Source organism: Athalia rosae, chromosome 7, assembly GCF_917208135.1.
Source record: "Athalia rosae chromosome 7, iyAthRosa1.1, whole genome shotgun sequence".
Lineage (NCBI taxonomy): Eukaryota > Metazoa > Arthropoda > Insecta > Hymenoptera > Athaliidae > Athalia > Athalia rosae.
In genome coordinates this window covers 1,043,938-1,059,489 of record NC_064032.1, presented here as the reverse complement: position 1 = coordinate 1,059,489, position 15,552 = coordinate 1,043,938, and the positions used below count along the sequence as shown (strand labels likewise).

General features: G+C 37.8%; 5 protein-coding genes across 10 annotated transcripts; 2 read left to right on the top strand and 3 right to left on the bottom strand.

Moving 5' to 3' along the window:
* Positions 1-2: 2 nt before the first annotated feature.
* Positions 3-1,657, top strand: LOC105693709 (anamorsin homolog). Its single transcript, XM_012413808.3, has 5 exons — positions 3-300; positions 523-857; positions 926-1,070; positions 1,142-1,254; positions 1,331-1,657. The coding sequence occupies exons 1-5, from the start codon at positions 147-149 to the stop codon at positions 1,424-1,426; spliced, it is 843 nt and encodes a 280-aa protein (XP_012269231.1). The 5' UTR covers positions 3-146; the 3' UTR covers positions 1,427-1,657.
* Positions 1,534-5,999, bottom strand: LOC105693706 (ubiquitin carboxyl-terminal hydrolase 10-B). 2 transcript variants are annotated; one of them, XM_020856793.2, is made up of 10 exons: positions 5,795-5,999; positions 5,290-5,476; positions 5,038-5,213; positions 3,576-4,980; positions 3,297-3,498; positions 2,971-3,220; positions 2,796-2,891; positions 2,564-2,728; positions 2,255-2,483; positions 1,534-2,160 (listed from the first exon to the last, which is right to left on the bottom strand). In XM_020856793.2, exons 1-10 carry the CDS (start codon positions 5,810-5,812, stop codon positions 1,874-1,876), a joined length of 3,015 nt encoding a protein of 1,004 aa, XP_020712452.2. In that variant the 5' UTR covers positions 5,813-5,999; the 3' UTR covers positions 1,534-1,873. The 2 variants fall into 2 exon arrangements, with proteins under 2 accessions (XP_020712452.2, XP_012269229.2); XM_012413806.3 differs by having other exon boundaries at positions 3,576-5,213; positions 5,795-5,998.
* A 129-nt stretch (positions 6,000-6,128) lies between these two features.
* LOC105693736 lies at positions 6,129-10,790 on the top strand. 5 transcript variants are annotated; one of them, XM_012413857.3, is made up of 11 exons: positions 6,129-6,265; positions 6,336-6,632; positions 6,693-6,881; positions 6,959-7,021; positions 7,094-7,241; positions 7,309-7,501; positions 7,582-7,732; positions 7,818-8,022; positions 9,960-10,171; positions 10,235-10,389; positions 10,471-10,790. In XM_012413857.3, the coding sequence occupies exons 2-11, from the start codon at positions 6,354-6,356 to the stop codon at positions 10,619-10,621; spliced, it is 1,746 nt and encodes a 581-aa protein (XP_012269280.2). In that variant the 5' UTR covers positions 6,129-6,265; positions 6,336-6,353; the 3' UTR covers positions 10,622-10,790. The 5 variants fall into 5 exon arrangements, with proteins under 5 accessions (XP_012269280.2, XP_020712456.2, XP_048514169.1 ...); XM_020856797.2 differs by having other exon boundaries at positions 6,336-6,539; positions 9,960-10,389; XM_048658212.1 differs by having other exon boundaries at positions 9,960-10,389; positions 10,476-10,790.
* On the bottom strand, positions 10,661-14,809 carry LOC105693739 (DNA repair endonuclease XPF). The gene is made up of 16 exons (XM_025746370.2): positions 14,667-14,809; positions 14,433-14,601; positions 14,172-14,351; positions 13,911-14,091; positions 13,664-13,816; positions 13,472-13,585; positions 13,237-13,385; positions 12,985-13,139; positions 12,660-12,894; positions 12,441-12,582; positions 12,202-12,369; positions 12,002-12,139; positions 11,696-11,920; positions 11,440-11,613; positions 11,223-11,363; positions 10,661-11,141 (listed from the first exon to the last, which is right to left on the bottom strand). Exons 2-16 carry the CDS (start codon positions 14,498-14,500, stop codon positions 10,782-10,784), a joined length of 2,583 nt encoding a protein of 860 aa, XP_025602155.2. The 5' UTR covers positions 14,501-14,601; positions 14,667-14,809; the 3' UTR covers positions 10,661-10,781.
* Positions 14,655-15,501, bottom strand: LOC112694874 (UPF0669 protein C6orf120 homolog). The gene is made up of 4 exons (XM_025746371.2): positions 15,472-15,501; positions 15,152-15,282; positions 14,916-15,032; positions 14,655-14,826 (listed from the first exon to the last, which is right to left on the bottom strand). Exons 1-4 carry the CDS (start codon positions 15,499-15,501, stop codon positions 14,655-14,657), a joined length of 450 nt encoding a protein of 149 aa, XP_025602156.2.
* Between the last annotated feature and the right edge of the window lie 51 nt (positions 15,502-15,552).

The following is a 15,552-nucleotide window of genomic DNA, read 5'->3' as shown; positions in this document are numbered from 1 at the left end:
CATCTTTCGGTTATAGTAGACGAGCTTATTCCAAGTTGTTAATCAACGCAACATGGTGCAATTTCGCTGTTTGCTTCAAGGCTATCAGTCATTGTCATCGTAAATATTAACTACAATCAACCACGTTCAATAAATTATCTACAAACATGGCAAATTCCGTTTCTGAAGGGAATCGTGTATTGATAATTTGGGGGCCTGACACGGGGTTCGAAGAAGTGCAAAAATTACTATCAAAAGTTAGAGATCAGGTTGGGAAGTCTGGCAGCGCTTCTCTGGAAAATTCAAACCGAATTTTTGATTGTAAGTTCGTTATTTATGTTTCTGATGAATTAGGAATGCTTGGACCTGTAAAACAGCAAATAGTTATAGCGTTTCTAGTCCTTTACTTGCTTTGCGTTTTTTCAAGTCATGCCGATAACTCAAAACAATTTACCAGTGATTGAACTCTTAAGATTACCTCATTATCTATTGATCCTTGTAGTAAGAGAATCATTTGGTGCTATTATTTTAAATTTCTCACAGCAAGTTACGAGAGTTCATCTAGGGATGAAATCTTATCAGGCTTTGCACGTCCATTCGTGCATAACGATCAGTTGCTGGCTGAATTACTTCGTATACTAAGCCCAGGAGGTAGACTCGTCATCCGTGAGCCAGCCGTTGAAGAACCTGGTCATGAGGATCTGAAAACATGCTCAGAGATCGTTTCCAAGTTAAAAATGAATGGATTTCTTTTGGAAGAATCTACTGGATGTGAATGTTTATCCATTACTGCGGAGGCTAAAGAAATTCTTATTCAACAATATAAAGTAGACGACATCAAAGTGTGCCAAGTTTCAGCAAAAAAACCACAATACGAGGTAAGACATATCTAATCATATTTCACAAATATAATCTCTGTACAGTCGAAATATTTTCTACTTTATAGGTAGGATCGTCTGTGTCTCTATCGCTGAAAAAACCAGCTGCAAATGTATGGAAACTCGATGATGCCATGGATGAAGATTTGATTGACGAGAATGATTTATTGGAAGAAAGTGATATTTTGAAACCTCAGGCCGCTTCTCTAAAAGGTGACGCCATGTTTTAATCATAAAAAAAATGTCCTAAGCACTGAGTTACGATATTTTTTGATGATATTCAGTCTGCGCCACATCTGGTAAGCGTAAGGCATGCAAAGACTGCAGTTGTGGATTAGCTGAGGAACTAGCCGAAGAAACCACCGTACCTAAAGTAGGAAAATCATCTTGCGGAAGTGTAAGTATACTTCATTACAATTGAAATAATAATTACCTGTCCAAGAAGTTTATTCTTCAAACATTTTCTGCTCCAGTGTTACCTCGGCGATGCATTCCGCTGTGCTAGTTGCCCATATCTCGGAATGCCAGCTTTTAAACCAGGGGAAAAAATTTTGCTGCCTGACAATTGAAAAGGAAAACAGATGACAAATACCCATAAGAATACAATTGAAATTTGCTGTTTGACTTCACAATAATATCAAGACATCAAGACATTCAAAATAACAAATAAGTTTTCGCAAAGATATAAATACGAACATTGACTGTAAAATAAACTTTCGTTCCAAACTGAAGTAGGTAGTGAATTGAAGTTAATAATTTGTGGGAAACCGTGGAGAATAAATGAATTGGTAAAGAGTAAACAGGTACTCATTTTCTTAATAGTTCATTTAAGAATTTGATAAATTATACATCGATTATTATATAGAGAAAATTAAGGCAATTTTTATAATATCTAGTAACGAGTTATTCAATAATTTGATAGCTAAATATAAATTGTATTGTGAAAAATGTTGAAATGTTTATCGAAATGATAGAAAAAAGATGCAGTTTTACCTACAATATTCCTTATTTAATAACTAGCGGATCCTGTCGTTGTTAAGCTGATTATTACCAATCGTATCACACCTTCTGTAATACAGGAGGTATGGCACTCTAGGTGGCTGCGGGTTCAACACGTTATGCTCGGGAACTCCCTTAAGCGAACTATCGTCGTATCTCACCCAGCATCCGTAACCGACATGGAAAGCATCTGTGACATAGTGTCCCTTTGTAGCTTCCTTTCCATCGTGGTACGTCACAGCAAATAATTTGTATTGTTTTTGTTTCAGTGACAATTTTTTCAAAGCATTCGCTGATAAAATTTCTGCAAACGAACAAGAAAAAAATAACAAAGCGTCAGAATCCGTTGATTCTGTTTTTATGATTAACGGTACACAAAATTTTCATTGGTAACTTACTGGCGTCTATTTTAAGATCAATCGGAAACTCGACGCTCTTCAAGATCTTTGAACATCCGTCAAGTTTATAGTCAAACCATTTTAGATGCAGGATGAGGATGACCGGTAGTTCTTCAAGTTGAACTTGTTTCCACGCTTCGATTTCTCGTTTTGTTTTACTGCAGGTCATTCCTTCCAGTTGATCTTTTCCGACCAATATTTCGAGCGCGCCTTTGACAGATTCCGCTTTCTGGTAAGAATATTTTGATCAATGAACGCAGACTAACAACAATTTCATCGGAGGTCATGGAATTCCTACAACGTGCGTACCTCAATGTCGAGTTGCAGGGTGAAAAATGGCTGGACATTATCCGTCGATTGATCCCCGGCGCGCGATACCCTATACCTTAATTGACCACGAAATATATCAGAGAGAGGTGTTCGACCAAATTCTGTACACCGTGTAATAGATCCTTTATTTTTCGGTCCCATGATCTGTATTTTTTATTAAAACAGATGTGAATTGATAAAAATTATACGGAAACGGGGATGAAATACATACCTTCCATTCTTCTTGATCTCCATGAATTGGTTGAGCAGATTCATTTTCAATAGTAGTTGCAGGAGGAGGATTCTCGCTATTTCCTAATTTCATCATCTACAAAAATGATTGAAAAACGAAAGAAGTAACTTCACTTCATTACATTGGAATACCATACAAAAATGAAAATACGCACTTCAAGCATTTCGTCGCTAATCCCATTGAGCAAACAAGAAAGAAATTCCTCCGCATCTTCCTGGCGTCCCTCAACAGAAAATACGTTCGCGCACAAAGTATTTTTCAACATGGTATACACGTAAGTGGGTTCAAATGCGATGCCAGATTGTATTGGAACTAAGGCTTCATCGCTACGTTTTTGCGCTCTATCCTTTCTAGGTAATCTTGCTCCTGCAGACAGAGGAGAAAATTCGTGGACGAATCTAATCCTGAAAAGTTATCGATTTTTATTATTCAAGATTAGTTTAACTCTCAACTTCCGAGTAGGAATGGATATATACTTACAAATTAGTTGTCAAATTGTTCGATGCGTTATTTCTAGCGGCGCTTTTGGAATAAGGTAAAGCGACGAGAAGATTATAAAACGGCGGGCACGCCAGAAGTGCCTGTAAGATACTGTTGATGTAACAGTAATTACTTCGATTGATCAACCCACGAGGTAAAAGGCTGACGGTCTGTTTTTCCATTTGATAGTTTAATAAAAACTCTGTAATAAAATCGAATCAAATTGAACAAGTAGCCTTGATAAATCTCAGATAATTTAATAGACTTCCACAATCTCACCTCCAATTTTGTATGCGTCAAGATCATCAAATTTATTTGAAGAATTAGATTCTTCTTTTGTCTGCAAGCGATTTGACGACGCAGCTGCATCAATACCGGCTGCTTCTGTGTTATGATTAGCTTTTTTTGCATAATGTCTTCGGTTACCAGGCGCTTCGCTGGGTGAGAATGGAAACTTTTGCAATGTTTCGGAATCCGTAACTGAATCTACAGGAAGTGGATTGATACGTGCGGTAGGTTTGCCATTCGTAATTCCTGGAGAGACTGTTTCGGTGCTTGTTTTTTTCAAAACAACACTAGCCCAAGACACGGCGGATTCTAGTGCTGCACGAGGTGTGGGAGGTACCGGTGATTGTGGTGCTGCAATATCAGGTTCTTGGACTGCTTCTACAGTTTCTGGAATACTCGGTTGGACAGTTTCCTTTTCTTTGACCTCTTCCTTGTCTTTAGGTATCACCTTAGATTCAGTTTTAGGCATTACCTTAGGCTCAATTTCTGGTGAAATAGTTTGAAGGTGCGTCACAGTTTCCTTTCTTAATTCAACATTATTCTCTGTCTTTTGTTTAACTTGAATACTGCTGTTGATATTTACGTATGGGACATCCATTTTCTCTGAGAGTTCGTTACTTTTGTTAACAGTTGCAACGATATTGTGCTCTATCGTCAGGTTCATAGGTCGAGGCACTTGATTATTTGTATTATTATTATTATTGTTATTATTAATGCTATTACTACTGGTACTGTTACTATTACTACTACTAACACTACTATTACTATTATTTAGATTGATATTATTATTATTATTATTGCTCGAGTATTTAGTTGACGCGGAGCATTCGTTAGTTTCATTATTAACCGAGTGTTCAATCTTACTGTTATTTAATATCACAGTAGTGACAACACAGTCAATATTTGGTTGAGGGGAGTTTGAGACCTCTGGTTTACGCTGAATGCTCAGTGGAGGCGGACCATATGCGGTAGTGGAAGCTTTGAGTGGTGGCTCGCTGGCTCGTTTAACAGAATTTTTAGGATGTTCTGGACGCTGTCGAGGTGGCACAGCTATGGGAGTTGTATGTCTTGTGTACTGATTGTGTGTCCCAGAACCGGGGTGCTGACAAACTTCAGGCTGATAAACAGGGTGTGAGATCGGGGGGGGATACATCGCAGGCGGTGGATGAAACGAGCGCTGCCTGGGGTGATTCTGGTGCTCAGTTTGATAGTAAATAGGTTGGAAACACATGTTCCTTGGTATACGATGGTACTGGCCTTGTGTCGGGATATAACTGGGTGCCATTTCGGCACTGGGTTCAATGTAGCGGTTATTCGTGTCTCTCTTATTTCCTCGTCCACGATGGTGACGTCTTCTATTGTCCCTGGTATTAGTTACCTCTGGGATCTCTGCTCCCTGGATATACATAGACTGTGGATAGCCCATATCTGGTACATAGGGGTGTATGCTAACCTCGGGGCCTATCTCGTAGGGTGGGGTTAAATACATGCCGCTACAAACTGTAGTCATCATTTGCCGTGGAGGGTGCGGCTGCTGATAGAGGTGTGCAGCTCTCATAGTTTGGTAAATTGTTGCTGCCGATACGTCACCAATTTCACCGGTATATGTTACCTGAGTTTGTTCTGGTTCTGAAAGTAAATTTTATCAACTATTTGATCAACAATTTAATATGACAGTATTTCTATTCCGCAGTTTAAGGGCTACCGTCGCTTTGCCAGTTTGCAGCAACTTCGGGATCTGATTGTAAAACTTCTGGTTCGCAGTATTCCAATTCTCCGGTATCCCATGGTAGTTGAAGAACTTCTGTCGCAGTACCCGAATGAAGAGCAACATTTATTTCTACTTTGGTCGAATCATCTAGCCCCGACAAATCCAGAAACTCGTATTCATTCTGCAAAAATATCATACAGTTATACCGAACGCATTTTTTATACCAAATCCAGAGAAAATCTGGTGCACGTCGCCCACCGGAATTTCAACATTGTTTTATAAATTATGTGAGGTTGGAAACTATGAACAAATGTTGATAACCTCAAGGGTTCATATTTAAAACCTACACATGTTATATTCGCTACTTTTGGAGCTTACGAAATTCCAGAAAAATATTCATGGGTCGGTCTCGCTCAACTTTGTTTTTTTATTAAAACGATTCCAAACCGGTGTGAAACATGCATGAGAGAACATAATCACACACGCAGCGATAACATACCTTATATTTTATGTCCATTTCATTTGGTAATTATATTTGACGTATGAAATTAGATGTAATAATACGTGACTCTCGTCCTAATTGTACGATGCGGTAATGCACTCGGAACTCTATTCTAAACTAAAAAAAAAACCTCACTAAAAATGCTGATTAGACGAGTTCTAAATAAGCCAGAAGGCTACCGAGTTTTTCAAGTCACTCTGAAAATCCTGCACCCGCCTTAGCAGAAGTGGAAATTATAATAAAATACGAATCGTTATAAGACGCTCAACTGTACTTATTAAATAGTTACATACAATATAAATTCCACACGCATTCTTTTACTTCGTCTAACTATTCCCGCGAACTTATCCCGAAATTTTTATCGGAAACTAACCGTTGACCACGGAAACTTCTCGACGCGGCGACTCTAGCGGTGAAGTTACGCAAAATTTAAAAGAAACAGAATGCCGACACCAAAAATCAATTGACGTAAACTATTTTTATATTATTAAACTCTTTAAATATAGAGGTGATATAATACAATTTTTTTTCCCCACAGGTCACGAAATATAAAGCCATGGAACATTACAGAGAATTTACCCGGTGCATCCAAGCTGATTGCGTAGTTGCTAGCAGTCTTGTCGAAGAACCATTCGTCAGAGATAAATTCCTCAATCGTCCAAAGAATCCTCGGATGAGAATAAAAATCGTGGGTCTTTTGACTACAATAGCATTCCAGAAGGCTCGTTTGATGGCTTTAAAGGTACATGAATATTCATCGTTTCGATTCGCAGAGCCAGAAATAAGAGGGTTGATGCAGATAGACTGGCGCGAGTATTTGGAAAAGATGAGACAAGTGAGATCGTGGATAATTTCACATAATTTCATAGACTGTCAAAGATTCAAATTTTCATAGCGCTTCGGAGGTCAGATGTGGATGTCCGAGGGACAGGTTGTAGTATTTGTGGATGATGCCTACATTGGTAATGATAAAGATTTTTGGGATTATGTAACACAAAACTACGTGTTTCGATTGCCAGAAAAAATAGATTACTATCAAACTTCTATCTTGGAACAGTGGAAGCAATGCATGGAAAATTCCAAGGTACGTCAATACCCAAATTCACCCCACCATGATTTACTTAGTTAATGCAGAAGATTAAATGCCAAGGAATTTTGCAGCGGGACTATGTTTATTTTACCTTTACCATTGACAATCAAACAATAGGATCATTTCTTTTTATGGTAAGATGAAGCATTCCAAAAACAAAAAATAGATCTGCTTCCCTAGAGTCTAATCAAAGATGTATCATTCAGTTGTATTCAGATCTACTACCAAGAACTTGTAAAAACTTCTTAAGTCTTTGCATCGGTGACAGTGGCCAAACAAGTGATGGTATACATCTTCATTACAAGAATACGCTTGTCCACCGTATTGTAAAAAATGGATGGTTACAAATTGGAGGTACAGGAATAGTTGATCACCGATGAATAGCTCATCATATTAGTAAGTAACTAATTGTTCTTAAAAGATATTGAATTGATTCGTGGCGGAGGTGGTACGGCTGCAAATGGCGGAGTAATTCCAGACGAATCCTTTTGCGTACCACATAATCGTTGTGGAGTACTTTCCATGGCAAACAATGGAAAAGATAGTAATGGCTCTCAATTCATAGTTTCTATCAAGCCCAACCCTTGGATGGATTATTATTACGTAGCTTTTGGGTAAAATTCTTTCCCACGATTTGAATTTTCTATTTTCGAAACTGCCGAACGGTGAAACTGAGTGTTTCTCCGTTTCACAGCCAACTCGTGGACGGAGCTGAAACATTGAGAAAAATTGAACAAGTACCCACAGTCTACGAAAAACCCTTGAGGCGGATAGTAATATCACGTTGCGGAGAATACTTTTTTGGAGATGAACCAGTCATGGAAGCAGGACCAGACGCGTTTGGCGTTAGTTCAATTCTGAGGCATCCATATATCCAATTGTTCCAAGTTCGTTATGACTGAAATATTTTTTACTAATATCTTGCATCAGAAGCATGGCTCAGAGAGATCTTCTCGATCAGGAGAGTCGGGGGAGTGCCCAAGTCCCTGCAAATATCGTTATTCTGGATATCCTGGTGTCAAGCCATGGCTCGACAACGTTGCAGATAAATTGGACGATCGAGATACGATCTCTCTGCTCATGGCAGAGCGGTATCTAGGCGGTCTTTATTCTCTCGCAACAGACTACTTGCCAGGTAATCATTAGAAGATATTTCATTAGAGTATTGCTTGGTGTCATTCTGATGTATTTATTGATAGGGTGGGTTGAAAAAAAAAATTTTTCTCTTTTATTTTCTTAGCATGGGGGCAGAATTTGTAATGACAATTGACATGCTCATTTTTGACTTAAAATTGAAGTTGAGTCGGGGAGCCCGAGCTTTGTTGGAGTCAGGTAGCCAGGAGCGTAGCGCTTTGTTGTGAGACGTCACCTTGGGGGCTGAGCAGAGGTGACGCCCCACAACAAACCGCGCGCCCGTGGCTACCTGACTCCAGCTAAGCTCGGGCTTCTCGTAGTCCGAGAAATTCGAATATTTCGACCCATGCATGGATTGTAATGAATCAAAGTGGGTCTACGACTAAAGCCAATCGATATGTCTTCATTTTTCTGCTCCCAACAGCGAATAATTGATGATTACTCGATCGATTGCATGAGTAAATGATTTTGGCTTTCAGATTTGGATTCCTTAGCTGATTATACGTGAGATTACCCTTGAAAAGCCAAAAACAAATCGATTTTTGAGTGAACAAAAAATCGATTTTTGGGCCAAAAGTAAAGTAGTTTAAGAATTGATTGCAATACACTTTTCTGACGTATTTTGACCTCAGGAATCCGAATCTGAAAGAAAAATTGACCTATCTATAAAATTGACCAAGTTATCGCCAATTTTCAGCTTTTTGGGATCAAAAATAAAAAAATTGATTCTTTAGTCTATTTAAATGTAATTTGAGCTCAGGAATCTGAATCCGAAAGAAAAATTGATCTATTTTGAAAAATAACCGAGTTATCTCCATTTTTTCGCATTTTTTGGCTTAAAAATGGAGATATCTCGAAGGGAAAAAATCGCAGCTCAATTTGGACAACGGATTCGTGTTCCTGAGGTCAAAATACATAAGAAAAGTGCCATACGATCAATTTTAAAAAATAAAAATTTTCAGTCAAAATTTGAGATTTTTCCAAGGGGTACCCCTTACGATTTTTTCAAATTTTGACCAAAAATTTTTATTTTTTAAAATTGATCGTATGGCACTTTTCTGATGTATTTTGACCTCAGGAACACGAATCCGTTGTCCAAATTGAGCTGCGATTTTTTCCCTTCGAGATATCTCCATTTTTATGCCAAAAAATGCGAAAAAATGGAGATAACTCGGTTATTTTTCAAAATAGATCAATTTTTCTTTCGGATTCAGATTCCTGAGCTCAAATTACATTTAAATAGACTAAAGAATCAATTTTTTATTTTTGATCCCAAAAAGCTGAAAATTGGCGATAACTTGGTCAATTTTATAGATAGGTCAATTTTTCTTTCAGATTCGGATTCCTGAGGTCAAAATACGTCAGAAAAGTGTATTGCAATCAATTCTTAAACTACTTTACTTTTGGCCCAAAAATCGATTTTTTGTTCACTCAAAAATCGATTTGTTTTTGGCTTTTCAAGGGTAATCTCACGTATAATCAGCTAAGGAATCCAAATCTGAAAGCCAAAATCATTTACTCATGCAATCGATCGAGTAATCATCAATTATTCGCTGTTGGGAGCAGAAAAATGAAGACATATCGATTGGCTTTAGTCGTAGACCCACTTTGATTCATTACAATCCATGCATGGGTCGAAATATTCGAATTTCTCGGACTACGAGAAGCCCGAGCTTAGCTGGAGTCAGGTAGCCACGGGCGCGCGGTTTGTTGTGGGGCTTCACCTCTGCTCAGCCCCCAAGGTGACGTCTCACAACAAAGCGCTACGCTCCTGGCTACCTGACTCCAACAAAGCTCGGGCTCCCCGACTCAACTTCAATTTTAAGTCAAAAATGAGCATGTCAATTGTCATTACAAATTCTGCCCCCATGCTAAGAAAATAAAAGAGAAAAAAATTTTTTTTCAACCCACCCTATTTATTAACCTTTTTGATGTCAGGAACCGATATGCTTCCGTCAGAACCAGCAAAAGGGAAATCAAATGGAACGCCGAATTTGGACATGAGTCGAGTCTGTCCTACTGGCCCATCACCGGAGAACGAAGAGTTCGTATTTAACTTCGATGCGAACAGTGACGACGAAAAAATATCCTTGATATGTAGCGCTGGCAGAGAAATAGTCGCCTGTGCCCTTGAGTTCTGCAATGATGAGGTAAGACTCGATACTTTGAATCACACAACGTCCGATTACACCATCAGGGATTTCGTTCACCAGGTAAGTTTGGAACGTATTTCAATGGATAGCGCGGGTACAGCGCAGTGGATTCTTGAATTAGCCTGCGAAATAGCGGCCGCTGCTCTCGCCAGAGCAAAAAGTGTGGAAAAATTAGCGGCGGATGTTTCGGAAGATCAACGACAAACGTCGTTCAGGTATTTTTAGCACAAATTTCTAGCATTACTATTTCAAACATATTTGAGAAATATCAGCAGAGAATCTTTCATATTATCTAGCGAAGAAGTAAAAAAGATTACTGGGGGTCGAGTGAGCTTGGCAGGAATTTCGCTAGTGGAAGAAATACTGCAGGAAGCCTTATTGCATGCAGTTGAGGTAGAGCCGGATATTGACTATTCTGAACCCGGAACAGAATCTTTGGAAGGTTAGGGGGTGAGTTTAAATGCCAATCATTAAAGGACCATCGAGTTTTACGTGTGATTTTCGGAGTTTTTATAATGAATGGGAGAGATATGTACACATAGTTGAATCGAAGAACAGAAAAAGTAACATGGTTGGTGCAAGGATCTGAATATATATAAAGTTTAATTTATAAGGATTTTTTCTTACGAAATAATCCTCTTCCTCGAACTTTTGATCCACCTCGACCAGATCGACCGGTAGACGTTTCTTCTTTCAATGCATATCGCTTATGTAACGCATCGTGTAACATTTTAGCATCACTGCCATTACCTAATATTTTAACTAACTCTGTCTGAGACAGAGTGATGAGATGATCCATTGATTGTCCCTTATTGAGTATTGATGATAGATTTTTAGAATTCACTCCTGGTAGTTTTGAAACGAGGTCTTGAATCCTATTGTATTTATCAATGGCAAATTCTTCATCAATATTTTCATCAACTCCAATCTGCGCTGCCTTAGAGGCATCAGGTTGCTCTCTGTCTTTCTGCAAAGTTAATGAATCAACATTAGATAACACTGAAGAAGAAAAAAAGAACGAAGATTCTTCAGCGAAGTATTCATCTACCTTCAATTCCTCAAATAATTGTGAAGTAGCACTCGGACTGGGAGACCAAATCAGTTTTAACTTTGGAAAATGCAACGTCAGCAACTGCAGTTTAGCGGTAACTTCAGAGCTCTTTATATCCGAGCTGAGAAAATAGTTGTTCTAAAAGAATGATTTATTCATGAATAGTTCTTCATGAATCTTTTATTCTAACATATAAAGATAAACCGTGGCTTACCTGAAAACAGAATGGCTTGGTCGGGTCAAACTCGATAAGTAGCATGGGCTTTGCGTAATATCGAGTCATAGCTACGGCCTGATTGTACAGCCTTCCAGAATTGAGTGAACCAATTAAATCTGAGATACTTTTTCGCTCGATACAAATCTCTGGCGATAAAATGTAATCACCAATCTGCATTCAGCATTAATAACTGATAAATTCATAGCATCAATTATCAGACAGATTTTCAATTAAAAACATTTTAAATACTAACCAGTAAAGTGACAGGTTCGATTTCTATCCCACGTTTGTGAATAAGCGCGGGTAATTCGCTCCTGAATTCTCTCATATCTACAATTACTTTATCCACCTGTTTAACGGTAGCAGTTTGAAGTCCACCTTTGCGCGTATTTTCCGCCTCTGCTATCGCCTCTGTTCCTCTTGATAGCATTTCGCAATCATTGGACTTACCATCTTGGTCTTCAGGTACAACCATCGTCTGAAATGAAAATAAAAATGTGATGAATTAAATTGAATAACGGTGAAGCTTTTTCATCAAGATAACAGAATTAGAACGCACAGCTTTTGTCTTAATCAACATATCGAAAGCTTCTTTTTCTCTGCGCAAGGAAGTGAGATATGCTTGTTCTTCAACCGAACCCCCATAGACTAGGAAAAATACTTTCAGCTGAATGGAAGGATTGTAGCTTTGATAGACCTATGGTAAAACAAAAAATGAGAGGAATGATCTACTAAACTTTAAGTCTTTGATCGACTCACCTCCAGTTGTCTAACAGCTGAAATATCAGCAACATACATGATAACATAGCTAGGTGTCATTTCTGTTAATATTTGTAGCAAGGATGTTGGGTCGCCATCTTTTTTCAACGATTGAATCACAACTAACGGTGCAACTTTTGATATTGTTGTGAGATCTAGTTCGTTCAACTGCGATGAAAATTATTTTAGGTAAAAATTGGCACGTGGTAATTTCAATTTACAATAGGAATTAATCGTACCTGCGAACACTCTTCGAACTGCTCTGTACATTGTTCATTGGATGGCTTCTGAGAAAGGGTTAAAACGTAACTATCTTTCTCTTCAGCTTCTTCGCTAATTTCGGTTGGATCAGTCGATGTAGTGGGTTTTTCTTTTGAGTCGCTGGAAATTTTCCATAGAATTTGTCAGGATTTTGTAATAGCAACTTTAAAATAATGAATTCATAAATAATTCTCTACCTTGCTCTAGATATCTCCTTTAATTTTAGTCTCGTCATTGCTTTGTAAAGCAGGTATTCTCTTGTACCCATAGTTAAGTAACTTTTAAGCTGGTTACAGGTGAGTCTATCCTGCACTAAAATTAAAACTTTCCGAACTTCATCCGAATCATCTTTCTTTAAATTAATATCGTCTTGAATTTCTTTGAGAATTTCTGATAGTGCCGTCCACTTAGGACTTCCTTCTGGCGTCAATTCTAGAGAAAAAAATGTCACCAACGTCCTTTGTGGTATGAAATTTTTAAACTGCTCATTTTCTTAATTTCGAAACAATTGACACAACTTACCATCTTTTTCGTTGTAAACTCTTTTTTTTGCACAAATGAAGAGATTTTCAACAATGTCAAGCAGCATCCATCCACTGCTGTTCATTGCATATTCTGCGGTGCGTAATCGGTTTAATGTTGCATAAAATGTGACGGAATCTTCATGATTCAAAGAACTATGGGAAAACACGATATGTGAGTGCAGTATACTTTAAATCAGCTGAGGAATGAAATAGTAGTTAATATGCTGTATGGAATCGTAGTGTCACTTACGCAAGAAGTGATCTCAATGTTTTCAGATCCGCAACAAGTTGTTTAGTTTTGAAGCTAAGTTGATGCCATATCGGATCTAACTGACGCTGTAGTAGCTTGTGAAACTTTTTGGCTATTGCATTTTCTACCGTAACATCTTCGAGCTCTAACTAGAACGAATTCACTCATTGAAGAGGATAGGACGCTAAAAAAATCTACAGAATAAAAGAAGAGTGAATAATCTAAAAACACTTACATATTTGTTGATTCGTTTCAATTCTTTGACCGTGTAATTCATGATGTCCAGTAGCGCGGTCTGTATATTCAGCATTTTAGATGTCAGTTTGGCGTGAAGTTCGATAACTTCTGGCTAGAAGATTGAGGTTAATAAAGTATTAGTATGTTTTGGTGTCTGCAATGGATGAGTCACAAAAAAGACAAATTTTACCTTGCATTTAGATAAACTGTTGCTAACAAGCGCGTGGAATCGTGGCCACAAATAAAGATGTTTAACGAATAAGCTCCTCATCACACGTTCAACTTGAGCAAATCCAACAGTAAAAGCCAGAGCGGAGTTGGAGAATGCTTTTATAAACCCTGTCTGAAAATTGCAATACATGACCATAAATGAAGTAACCTTAAAATCCACTCTTGATTTAGCATCGGTTAATTATGGACAAATTATGAATCATCACCTTATTTTTCTGCCGGTACAAGCGAAGTGCAAAAGCTTCCTGAAATGAGGTGAGGATGTTGTGTGCTCGGTAGACAAGAATTCCAGTCACCAATTTTAGGGGAACTCGATTTTTCAATAAGTCTACAACGAAAATTCTTCCCGATACAAAGAGCACCCCACCATCTAGGTACATCAGTTCTCTGATTAGCAAATAAAGAAATTAATTAACTATTTTCACAGAAAATGACGGCCAGGTAACTTTAGTTTTAAATTATATTACCGCTCGTTGGCAGGGAACTGTGCAGAGATGACTCGAGGTAAGAGACTGGTACCTAATTTTTCTAATTGGTTAATGAAATATGATTCTTCATGGTCGTTTGTTCCCAGTACAAAAACCAGATTGCCAGGATCTGAATATATTTTTAAAATATTTATGAAAACAGCCTCCAATCCAAGTCCCCTGGGAAGAAATGATGAGATTTTACATTATTTTGAAACAAAACTTCAGATAAAGTTGGGATAAAAAATATCACGCGCTTACTTTGCACAGACAACTAAACCGTCCTCATGGAGTATGTCTAGAAACATTTGATTCTCGTATTCCAGCATATTGAATCTGACCAGACTATCTCAGGTCATAAAAAAAATACTTGAAATAATATATCTATCAATGGCCACAGGAGTGCCACTGCAAATGAAGATCTCTCTTTCTAAAAAAAACCACCAGTATTATTTTATTCGGTTTAACAACAACTTCAATAAATTAATAGCGCACCTTAGATTCCTGATCGTTCTCCAGGTTTTCCCCAGAGTTAAAAGTATTTTCACTAACAGCTTTGTCAGATGTAGTGGCAAGCTGATAGACTAGTAAAGAATATTTACTGATTTCGTGACTAGGGTGGCCGTATACTCCTATTCCAACAGGTCTTTTGAAACTGGTTTTTAAAACAGACACCTAATGTTTATACCTTTCTCACTTAGTTTTTAGATATTTTTCTATTTCTATGATCAATACGCAACTAACCTCGGTGGTATGAATACAATGTCTTCTCCGCAAGTAGATGAATGAAGACAATAATGATCTGGGTCATACGTAGGGTTTGTTGTTGTTTGTGAAATGTATAGGTCTGCGTCCCCACTCCTAAAATGGTTTGAATTCTGAATTTAAATATAAAGGGTATAAATTGAATGAGAGTTTGAGGAGGCTATTTTCATATTGTTCTGACTGATCAAAATTAATGATTGTCTTAATTTACGTACTGAGAAGTCAATTGTATCTTGATAAGCCCATCATACATAAGACTGTAATATTTGTAAGAACCAGAGGGTACATCATCAGTCACAAAATGTAGCAGATGCTCGTCAGTTGCTGAAACGCAGGCTAGACTAGCCTGGAAATATATGTAATTGGTGGTGTAGTAAGAAATTTTGCAGCTTTAAAAGAAATCAGTGCTGATTGTGAGTGTTTCTGGATACGAAAAATGATCTAAAAATTCTTTCACACTGGTAACCTTAAAACATGAGAGAAAATAAATATGATAGCAAGAGATCAGGATAGATTATTTACAGAAAATACTCACCAACAAAAAAAGCGCTAATCTCTTCTTCATAGTATATTATAAGCAGAGTGACGCTGTCATTTTCACTCTTGATTGTCAAAC

Bases quoted from the DNA above. Each gene is read 5' to 3' on its own strand.
- LOC105693709 (XM_012413808.3), top strand. From the start codon at position 147: ATGGCAAATTCCGTTTCTGAAGGGAATCGTGTATTGATAATTTGGGGG. The intron at 858-925 runs GTAAGACATATC...TCTACTTTATAG, and splicing joins CAAAAAAACCACAATACGAG to GTAGGATCGTCTGTGTCTCT. The intron at 1,255-1,330 runs GTAAGTATACTT...TTTCTGCTCCAG, and splicing joins GAAAATCATCTTGCGGAAGT to TGTTACCTCGGCGATGCATT.
- LOC105693736 (XM_020856795.2), top strand. From the start codon at position 6,354: ATGGAACATTACAGAGAATTTACCCGGTGCATCCAAGCTGATTGCGTA. The intron at 6,882-6,958 runs GTACGTCAATAC...GGAATTTTGCAG, and splicing joins AATGCATGGAAAATTCCAAG to CGGGACTATGTTTATTTTAC. The intron at 8,023-9,959 runs GTAATCATTAGA...TTTTGATGTCAG, and splicing joins CGCAACAGACTACTTGCCAG to GAACCGATATGCTTCCGTCA.
- LOC105693706 (XM_012413806.3), bottom strand. The intron at 5,214-5,289 runs GTAGCCCTTAAA...ATTTACTTTCAG, and splicing joins TGCAAACTGGCAAAGCGACG to AACCAGAACAAACTCAGGTA. The intron at 3,221-3,296 runs GTAAGTATATAT...ATAACTTTTCAG, and splicing joins AACAATTTGACAACTAATTT to GATTAGATTCGTCCACGAAT.
- LOC112694874 (XM_025746371.2), bottom strand. From the start codon at position 15,501: ATGAAGAAGAGATTAGCGCTTTTTTTGTTG. The intron at 15,283-15,471 runs GTGAGTATTTTC...ATATATTTCCAG, and splicing joins GATTAGCGCTTTTTTTGTTG to GCTAGTCTAGCCTGCGTTTC. The intron at 15,033-15,151 runs GTACGTAAATTA...AAACCATTTTAG, and splicing joins AAGATACAATTGACTTCTCA to GAGTGGGGACGCAGACCTAT.
- LOC105693739 (XM_025746370.2), bottom strand. From the start codon at position 14,500: ATGCTGGAATACGAGAATCAAATGTTTCTAGACATACTCCATGAGGAC. The intron at 12,583-12,659 runs GTAGAGAATTAT...GAAAATTTCCAG, and splicing joins AAGGAGATATCTAGAGCAAG to CGACTCAAAAGAAAAACCCA. The intron at 11,921-12,001 runs GTGCGTTCTAAT...TTTTCATTTCAG, and splicing joins TGTTGATTAAGACAAAAGCT to ACGATGGTTGTACCTGAAGA.